Source organism: Anas acuta, chromosome 27 (genome assembly GCF_963932015.1).
Source record: "Anas acuta chromosome 27, bAnaAcu1.1, whole genome shotgun sequence".
Taxonomy (NCBI): domain Eukaryota; kingdom Metazoa; phylum Chordata; class Aves; order Anseriformes; family Anatidae; genus Anas; species Anas acuta.
In genome coordinates, this window is record NC_089005.1 from 4,339,876 (window position 1) to 4,349,456 (window position 9,581).

The following is a 9,581-nucleotide window of genomic DNA, read 5'->3' on the forward strand; positions in this document are numbered from 1 at the left end:
CTAGGACCCGCGCGGCCCCGGTCCCCTCCCCGCTGCGGGCCCCGAGGCCCTCCCAGAACTACATTCCCCAGCATGCCCCGCGCGCTATCCCCGCCCTCTTCGTGACGGACGGCGCCGGGCGGCCAATCAGCTCGCGGGACCGGCGGGGCGGGGCGGCCAATGGGCGCGCGGGGCGGGCGGCGGCGGGGGAAGATGGCGGCGGCGGCGGGCCGGTGGCGGGCCGGGCTGTGGCTGCTGGCCGTGGCGCTGCGCCTCGGCGGGCCGCGGGCGGAGCAGACCGAGGAGCACCTGAAGCGGGAGCACTCGTTATCCAAACCCTACCAGGGTGAGCGGCACCGGCACCGGGATCGGGACCGGGACCGGGGGTTGGCGGGGCCCGGTACCGGCGGTCGAGGGGGGGGGCCCCGTACCGGGGGTGTGGGGCCCGGTGCTGCTTTTGGGGTGCCGGGGGTTGGGGGACCGGGGTTTGGGGTGCCCGGTACAGGGGTTTAGGGTACCCGGTACCGGGTTTTGGGGTACTTGGGGTCGGGGGGGGGCGGTATTGGGGGTCGGCGGGGCCCGGTACCGGATTTGGGGTGCTGGGATTTGGGGTACCGGGGTGTTGGAGGGCCGGTACAGTGATTGGGGGCACCTCGTACCGGGTATTGGGGTGCCTGGCTTTGGGGGGACCCGGGACTGGGGTTGGGGTTTGGGGGGGGGGGCCCGGTGTTGGATTTAGGGGTTCCAGTGCTGGGTTGAGGGTGAGGGGATTTTGGGGGTGCTGGGATTTTTAGGGTGTCTGGTGTGGGGCTTTTTGGGGTGCCCAGTACCAGGATTTGGGTGCCCCGTGTGTGGGGTGTGGGGATTTGGGGTGCTGGAGTTTTGGGGCACCAAGTACCGGGTTTGGGGTGCGGGGGCGCCTGGTACTGGGTTTTGGGATGCTCTGTGCAGGGGTTTTGGGTGCGGCTTTGGGGCAGCCAGGTTTTGGGGGAGCTCAGTGCAAGGTTTTGGGGGTACCTGGGCCCTGGGGTTTGGGCGCCCAGTGCTGGTTTTGGTGTGCTGGGGATTTGGGGTGCCCGGCATAGGGATTCAGGCCACCCGGTACTGCATCTTGTGTGCCTGGTGCGTGGGTTTTGAGTGTTGGGGACTTTTGGGGTGCCCAGTGGGGGGGGTTTGGGGTGCCAGGCTTAGGGAGCAGGGGCTTTGAGATTCCTGGTACCAGGATTTGGGATGCCCGGTGTGGGGGTGCCAAGTTTGGGGTGTGGGGAGTTTGGGGTGCCCTGTGTGGGAATTTGGGGTGCCCAGTGAGGGGGATTTGGGTGCCTGCTGCTGGGTTTGGGGTGCTGGGGACGTTGGGTGTCTGGTATGGGGTTTAGGGCACCTGGTACTGGGTTTTGGGTGCTTGGTGTGTGGTTTTGAGGTGCTGGGGATTTTGGGGTGCCAGGGTTTTGAGGTGCTGGGATTTGGGATGCCCAGTTCTGGCAGTTTGGGGTGCCTGGTGTGGGTGTTTTGGGGTGCCCAGTGCAGGGCTTTGGGGCACCTGCTGTGGATATTTAGATGCTGGGGCTTTGGGGTACTCAGTGCAGGGTTTTGGGGGTACCTGGGCCCTGGAGTTTTGGGATGCCGGGCTTTTGGGGTGTGCCAGGATTTGGTGGCGACCGCGTGTGTGGGCCGGCAGGCGTGGGCTCGGCCAGCTCGGGGCTGTGGGACCTGCAGGGCAACGCCATGGTGATGCCGCAGTACATCCGCCTCACCCCCGACCTACAGAGCAAGCGAGGCGCTGTCTGGAACCGCGTGGTGAGCCCCGGGCTGGGGGGGGGCAGCGGGACCGGGGGGGGCTGGGGGGGGGCAGCGGGGCCGGGGGGGGCTGGGGGTATCCCCCATGGGGTGGGGTAACGGGGTGGGTGAGGGTCAGGGTTCAGAGAGGGAGGTTTTGGGGTCGGGGAGCAGGTGGAAGGGTTCAGGTGTGGGAATTAGGGTGAGTTTCGGGGAGGTTGGGGGGGTTGGGGAAAGTGGGGGGGGAGCTGGGGGTGTGGAGCAATAGTGGTTGGGGGATTTTGGGGAGTTTGAGGATGGGTGGGGGTCAAATTAGGGCAATGAGGGAGGTTGGGGGGGGCAGGCCAGCAGGTAGGAGGGAGTTATTGGGGTGTGGGGGTGGTTGGGTGGGGGGGTCTGGGGTAAAAGGAGGGGAAATAAGGGGGGAAATGGGGGGAAATGGGGGCGGTGGGAATGGGGCTGGGGGCAGCAGCACTGAGGTTTGCAGCTTGGGGATTCCTGCGTGGGCTGAGCCCCCTTTTGGGGTGACTGCCCTGAGGGGGGGTCCCGGCGTGAATCTGGGGGGGTCTTGGGCTGCCGTTCCTATAAAACACTGAGGGAGGTTTGGGGTTGGGGTTTTTGGTCCTCTTTGCAGCTCCCACAAACACCACTGCCTGTGCGAGGCTCAGCTCCCGCCGGGTTCCCGCAGGGAGTTCATTTGCAGCTCAGGCTATAATTGGCTCGGGAGCAATTAGGAGCGGGGCCGTTCCCCACGCCCCTCCAGCCGCCCATTCCCTAGCCACAAGGTGCCGACCTCGCTGTGAGCCCGGAGTTGTTTCCTCGGCTTCTGATAGCCCTGGGCTACAACCGAGTCCCTCGGCCTAATGATGTCCCTCGGCGTTAATTAAGAGCTTAATTATCCTCGCTCCTATCTGAAACCCAGGGAAATGGGGAGCGCCCGTGGGCTCGGCAGGGCCACGGGCTGTGGTGGTGGGCGCCGCCTGCCCCTCGGTGCAGGGGGGGGCGTTGGGGGCTCCCCGATTTCACGCCCTCGTCCCTCCCCCTGCAGCCGTGCTACCTCCGCGACTGGGAGCTGCAGGTGCACTTCAAAATCCACGGGCAAGGCAAGAAGAACCTGAACGGCGACGGCTTCGCCATCTGGTACACCAAGGACCGCATGCAGCCGGGTGAGCGCAGCGGGGCCCTCAGCGCGGTGCCGGGTGCTCCCGGGCTGCCTCGGGAGCCCTCTGTGGGGCCCGAGGGCTGCTTCCCCTTCATGCTGGCAGGCCAAAAAGGGAGTGACAGCCGTGGGAGATGCGTGGTGCTGGGGGTTGTGGGGTCCCTGGGAGGCTGCAGCCTGCTCAGCACCGTTTTGCCTTGCTCGAGGCGTGCAGGGCGGTGCAGCTGGAAGCGTGGGGCTTCAGTTAGGGACTGGGCTGGGGGGGGAAGCTGGAGCCTGGCCCAGCACAGGGCAGGGGATTTAACCTGTCCCTCTGAGCACCCAGCCTGTGGCACCGAGGGTCTGTGGGCTCGTTTATCCACACAAGGCTGTGTGGAGCCCTGCAGTGCCCGGCTCTGCACGTGAAGCCCTGTTCTGCGAGGTGATGTGGGTCCTCATTTTGCCATCAGGGGAAAGCTGGGGGCAGGAGAGCCCTCCCCAGTGATCCCATCAGCCTGTGGCCTGGGTCTCCCTGCCACCAAGGTGTCAGCAAGCCTCTGCATGCCCTGCCCCTCTACACCTTACGAATTCAACTTGCGGGGGGTTTCCCTCGGTGATCTGAAGGTAAATTTGTCCCTGTGTGAGCTGCAGAGCACCAGCCTCACTGCCTGGCACGGAGAATGATGCAAAGGAACGCGGAACCAACCCTGCCTGGCGTTGCGATGCCTTCCTTGCCTTGCACCATCACCAGCAGCCCATTTTATTTCTTCTAGGACCTGTCTTTGGAAGCAAGGACAACTTCCTGGGCCTGGGGGTGTTTGTGGACACCTACCCGAACGAGGAGAAGCAGCAGGAGGTGAGCGAGGGGCGATAGCTGGCAGCGTGCCGCTTGCAGGGTGCCTGCCGAGCGTGGCACGGGCAGCGCTGGCTCAGCACCCAGGTTATGGCCCGCAGCTGGTGCAGCCCTTCAGCCCCACGGCGAGGGGTGGTGGCCTTGGGCTCCTGACTCGGAGGCCAGCTGGCTACAAGCAGACGCTGCTCAGCTTCCTTTGCACCCTTTCCCTCTCTGTGTCGTTGGTTTCCGCCCAGGGAAGCGATAACTTGGATAGGTGAGAAGCTGCGGGGTGGTTCTGTTGTCAGCTTCACCCAGAGGGAAAAAAATCCTGGGGTAGGAGAAAATTGGTGGATCTCATCACCTCTGCGTGGCGAGCTCTTGCGCCTTCTGAAGGCTGCTGGCAAGCAGCAGTTGAGGGGAGGCTGTGCCAGGAGCGTGGGCCTTGTAGACCTCAAGCAGAGCAGCCCAGCAGCCAAACCCAGCCTGCCGAGCTGTTTTATGGCAGCCAGCCCTGCTGCAGGGCATGAAAGGTGCCCGTCTGCAGACCTTTGGGTTCGTGATGCATTGTTTGTTTGCCTGGGGTTTATTGGTTTCTGTGGAGAAGAGGGCACAGAGGCAGTTAGAAGCGGGCTCCACCCGTCCTGATGCTGGAGTCAGTTTTGTCAGCCCGAAAACAAAGCTGGCCCTGCCCTTACTTCCAGCTGCCCCTAGAAAACAGGCGTTGTTTTACCGTTTCACCCCAAGACGTTGGCACCAACCACCCCACAGCACCACCGTCATTCTTCACTGCGGTCCCCGAGGGACAGGGGGCACCGTTTGGATGCGCCCTGACCTCGGAGCTGCTGAGCAAACGTTGAGCAACCGGCGGCTTCTGGCGCGGGGCTGGACTTTGTGCCCGCAGCAGCGCCCTCCCGTTACCGGCACTGCTCGGGGACTGCCGTGGCACTGGGTAGGTGAGGCCGTCCTCTTGACGTGTGGGGCTGTGGCCGTGCTTTTCTGGGGTAAAGAGGCACAGCAGCTCTTCTCTAAACAAAATGAAATCCTTTATGGGACACTTAGGGCTTGACAGCACAGTCAGCAGCTGGAGGGGCTGCCCTCCTGCCCCCGAATGAGGAAGGAGAGAGGTGGAGGAGCGCCAATCAGGCAGTAATGGTGTGGGGGCTCACGGCTGCTTTTTCTCCTTTAAAAGTTAAAGAAGAATTTTATTACTGAGGGAAGGGGGCAGGTGGCTTGCGGGACCCTTGGGAGCTGTTGGGGAGCTGTCGGTCACGGTCTGTGTCAGCACCTGTGCTCGGGCACGTGGCTTTGTGCAGGAGAGCGGCTGCGCTGCACGGTGAGGAGCAGAAACGTGGTGCGCGAGGGGGCTTCTGCCCAGCCGTGCTGCTTCCTCGCCCTGTGCCCTGGGATTTGGGACCTGGCCCCTACAACCCCCCTCTGCCTTCAGCCTGCGCTAGGCAGGCAGCGTGCTGAGCTCCGCAAACTTCCCAGGTTGCGAGTTAATCCTAAGCTCTGGTCCGTGACCATTTTGCTTCTGTGCTCTTTCTTGCTTTGCGATAACCCTGGACTCGCAGGCTCAGAAGAGGAGGTACAGCCCGGGAAATCAGGTACTTGCTCTTGCCAACCCACTCGTTTCCAAGCTCTTTGGCTTCGTCTCCTTTCCCCGTGAGGGAATTCCCTCATCCGAGCTCCAGAAATCCCCGTGCGAGCAGGGAGGCAGGCGTGGGAGCTGCTCGGTAGCCACGGCTGACCCAGAGGAGGAAGGCTGGAGGGTGGCGAGGGATCGCGGTCAGCTGCTGAGCCCAATTTGGGGAGGCACAGACGGGGAGTGAAGGAGTTTGGGGTGCGCGGGGTGGCGCGGCTCTTCACCCCGCAGGTGTGCCGTGACGCTGGCACGGAGTGGGCAGAGCGGTGGGGGGGAGAGCCCCAAATTCACCCCCGGCCTTGCCCCCGCAGCGCGTCTTCCCCTACATCTCTGCCATGGTGAACAACGGCTCGCTCACCTACGACCACGACCGGGACGGGAGGCCGACCGAGCTGGGGGGCTGCACGGCCATGGTGCGCAACCTCAACCACGACACCTTCCTGGTGATCCGCTACGTCAAGAGGAGGCTGACGGTGGGTGAGGATGGCTGGGGCCGAGCGGGCAGCCCCCAGCCCCCCCCCGGTGCTACCGCAGCCTCCTCTCCTTCAGGTGATGATTGACATCGATGGCAAGCACGAGTGGCGGGACTGCATCGACGTGCCGGGCGTGCGCTTGCCCCGCGGGTACTACTTTGGGACCTCCTCTGTCACTGGAGACCTGTCAGGTACCGCCACGGGGCCCTGAGTCTGCTTCCTGAGCAGCTCTGGCAGGACTTAAGCAGCTTTGGGTGCTGGAGGTGCGGCTGGGTACGTGGTGAGGCTCACGGGTGTGCCCGAAATCTCTCTGTGCTTTAGGCACCCCCAGGCTGTGAGTGGGAGCCGTGGTTTTTCGTCTTGCTGCAGTTCCCTAGGAGCCAAAACCCCGGTGTAGGTGTGCTGTGCCCCCGAGCACTTTGCTTGAGCTCCTTCTGCCGCTGGGTCAGGCTGACAGTGACACCCAGATGGTGACAGGGACACGGCCAGGCTTCAGCCAGCATCTCAGAGCAGAGAAACGTGAGGGTCCACCTCCAAAATGTGAGCCCTGGGAGGAGTAACACAGAGCAAGCACTGAAAATCTCCTCCTGTGCTCTGCTGGCTCAACCCGTAGTGGCTGGGCATGGCCCAAGGGCGGTGCTGGAGGTAGCTGCACCCCGGGGGTGCTGTGCTGCCTGTCCGGGGTTAGTTCACGTAGCACTTCGGATTTCCCAGCCCGAGAGTGATGTTGTTGAGGAGGGGACCGGCCAGGTGTGTCTGGAAGCAGTGGTGCAACCAGGGCTGAAGGAAATTGGGTTTTGCAGGGAGCCGAAGCCCTCTGCTTTGCTTTTCTCACTTCTTGCAGCGCTGCTTGGGGTGCCGGGAGGCCTGAAGTTACCCCGCTCTGTCTCTTTCAGCAGGTTTTAGCCCGATTTTGAGTTATGCCCCTACAAAAGCTCATTGATGGCCAGCGGCCGGGCCCATTGTTGGCTCCAACAAAAGTTCCTTTTCTTTCTCAGATCTCTGCCTAATGCCCTGGGAGCTCGCAGGCTGGCGTGGAGCACTCTCCTTGTCCCACTAATAACTCGGCAGTCACGAGCAAAGGAAATAGGGGTCATGTGAGGCTGGTTCTAACACGCTCTTTTCGGGTGGCTGAATGCTTTGGGGTCAGATGATGTCCCGGCCTGGGCTGTTGGTTCTCGGTTTAAGTAGCTTAAAGCTTCCCCTTGGGAGTGCTGGAGGAGGGCCCCGTGCTGGGTGCAGCTTTCAGCCCGGCGTGGAGCCTGCCCCAAGAGGTGAGTTCTCCTCGTGGCAGGGGACAGCCGGCGGCCTGGGGCTGGTGCCCGAGTTGTAAGGTGCCGCGGTGACACTGGTGGCACTCAGATCCCCGGCCGGAGCTGTGCCGGGCGGTGACACCTCAGGGCACGTCTCTGCTCTGCTTGCAGACAACCACGACATCATCTCGCTGAAGCTTTACCAGCTGACGGTGGAGCGGACGCCGGAGGAGGAGAAGCGGGACAGGGAGGTGTACCTGCCCGTGGTGGACAACCTGAAGCTGCCGGGCAGTAAGTGGGGGGCAGGGGGAAGGACAGGGGCAGGAGGAGCTGCGGGCTCACGGAGCAGAAAGCGCGGCGCCTCAGCAGCAAACCAGCCGAGCTCCAGCTGGGATCGGGAGGCCCGTGCCCAGATTTCTCTCACCCACTGCGACACAATCTGGGTCACAACCTGCCCTCGTTTGGCACAGGCGTGCTTGGAGGAGAAGTGCTGCCTTCCAGAGCGTGCCAGGCTACCCATGGGCATGGCATCACCAACACGAGCTGCCGAAAACTCACAGGGGCTTGGACCCTGGTGGTGGTCACTCCTGCCCAGAAATGTCCCCCCCTAACGTGTCCACTGGCTGTGTGACGAGGCTCTCACCAGCCAGAGCCTTGTTCCCAGCTACAGGAGCTCTTCCCACTGGTTTTGTGTCCTTCCAAACGAGCTCCCTGGAGGAATAACCTGTGGGCAAAGCAGTGGGGGGGCAGGGGTGAGCCGATTGCCCAGCTCACAGCCTTTCTTCCTTTTGTCTGGCAGTGGAGGCGCCGCTGGAGCCCATGAGCGGCCTGGCTCTCTTCTTAATCGTCTTCTTCTCCCTCGTTGCCATCGTCTTCGCCATCGTGATCGGAGTCATCGTCTACAACAAGTGGCAGGAGCAGAGCCGGAAACATTTCTATTGACTTGGGAGCCTGCCTGGGATGGCCCCCCCATAGCCACACCCTGGCCCCCATCCCAGGCTGGCCAGAGCCCGATGGACCTGGTCCCGCAGCGGGGCCCCCGGTGTCCCCAGAACCCCAGTGGGGATGGCCACCACTTGTCATCAGGCTCCAGGACCCCCCCGATGTGAGCGGGGACCCCCAGCACAGCAGGGCTGGGGCTGGGTGCTGTGGGGACGGAGCCGCTGTGCCCCGAGGGCTTGCTGGGAGCAGGAGCCCCGCTCTGGGAGCTGTTTGGGGCTGGTTTGTGGGGTTCTGGCAGCGCCCAGCCGCCTCTCTGCTGTCCGGGGGACACAGAGGTCACCGCCTCGGCTGTGAAATCCCAGCTGAGAGCAACGCAGCGAGCGGAACCCAGCCAAGTGCCCTCGTTCCTTGCCAGGCTCCGACAGCAGCAGCCCCTCTGCTGCGGTTTCCTTTCCAGGAGGGGTTTGCCGAGCTGCTCATCCCCCCCCCCAGGCTGGTTTTTAGGCCGTCTTTAGAGACCAGACTGCTTTCCCTTGGTTCCTTGAGCTCCCCCCACCACCGCACAACCCCTCCGTGTCCCTTCAGCCTCCCCCGGTTGGTGTTTTGGGGCTGCTGATGGATTTCCCCATCTCCGGCAGCTCAAGCTGCCAATCCCCCTTCCCACTGGGGGCTTAATTCCTTGCTCCCCTCTTTCACCACCCGTTTGCTGCTGCCTCCGGGGGGCTCAGCCCCTCTCCCCCCTCCAGCATGCCGCTGCCCCCGCACGCCCCCCGCACCGGTGCTGTCTGCATGCCGTGTTGTGGCTTCGGCTCTCCCCAGGGCTCCTGCTCGCTGCGTCCTGACCCCGCCGAGGAGGAGCCGAGCTGCGGGGGCCCCTCGGAGCCGCAGCTCCTGCCCTGCAGGGAGCCGTGGTTTATTCCTACCTCAGCGCCTTCTTGCTGTGTTTCTCTCACTGGCGGTCGCCAGAAGGAGCAGCACGGCCGGTTTTGCCCCCAAAAGGAGACCACATTGGGGGGACAAAAAGTTTCGTCCCCCGGAGACCACATCGAGCTCCTGTGGTCGCTTTCCCAGAGCAAGGGATGGTGGCGGGGGGTCCCCAGAGGGACCCAGAATTGGGGAGAAATGAGGTCAGGTTGTCCCAGGAGCATCCCAGCACCTCTGGGCACATCCAGATGGCGAATCTCTGCAGCACCCTCCTTGCTGGGGCAGGGCTGGGAGCCGTGGCCTCTGCACCCCGATGCTTCCCGGGTGCTTTCTGACCCCGGCCAGGTCCCAGCCCAGGGGAGCGGTGGTGGTTTTTTTGTTTGTTTTTCTTTTTTTTGTGAGCAACCACTGCTTTTTTGGCACAATGCTGCCGCCGAGGTAGGTGGAAGCTTTTTTTTAAGAAGTGCCCAGGCGTTCTCGTGGCCTGAAAGGACTATTTCTGGCGTTTTGCCTCCGTTTTGTTTTTTTTTTGCCTGATGACCAGGAGTGAAATGCGTGCACCTCTTCCCAGAGCTGTTACTGGTGTCTTGGAATAAATGTTGGTGTGTGTGACACGGCC

At 63.1% G+C, this 9,581-nt stretch overlaps 1 protein-coding gene across 5 annotated transcripts; it reads left to right on the forward strand.

Moving 5' to 3' along the window:
• Positions 1–148: 148 nt before the first annotated feature.
• LMAN2L (lectin, mannose binding 2 like) lies at positions 149–9,574 on the forward strand. 5 transcript variants are annotated; one of them, XM_068662538.1, is made up of 9 exons: positions 149–325; positions 1,658–1,776; positions 2,804–2,921; positions 3,667–3,749; positions 5,300–5,332; positions 5,682–5,843; positions 5,920–6,034; positions 6,842–6,940; positions 7,268–7,387. In XM_068662538.1, exons 1-8 carry the CDS (start codon positions 160–162, stop codon positions 6,901–6,903), a joined length of 858 nt encoding a protein of 285 aa, XP_068518639.1. In that variant the 5' UTR covers positions 149–159; the 3' UTR covers positions 6,904–6,940; positions 7,268–7,387. The 5 variants fall into 5 exon arrangements, with proteins under 5 accessions (XP_068518639.1, XP_068518636.1, XP_068518640.1 ...); XM_068662535.1 differs by lacking the exon at positions 6,842–6,940 and adding an exon at positions 7,896–9,574 and having other exon boundaries at positions 157–325; XM_068662539.1 differs by lacking the exon at positions 6,842–6,940 and adding an exon at positions 7,896–9,574 and having other exon boundaries at positions 157–325; positions 1,696–1,776.
• The last annotated feature ends 7 nt before the right edge of the window (positions 9,575–9,581 follow it).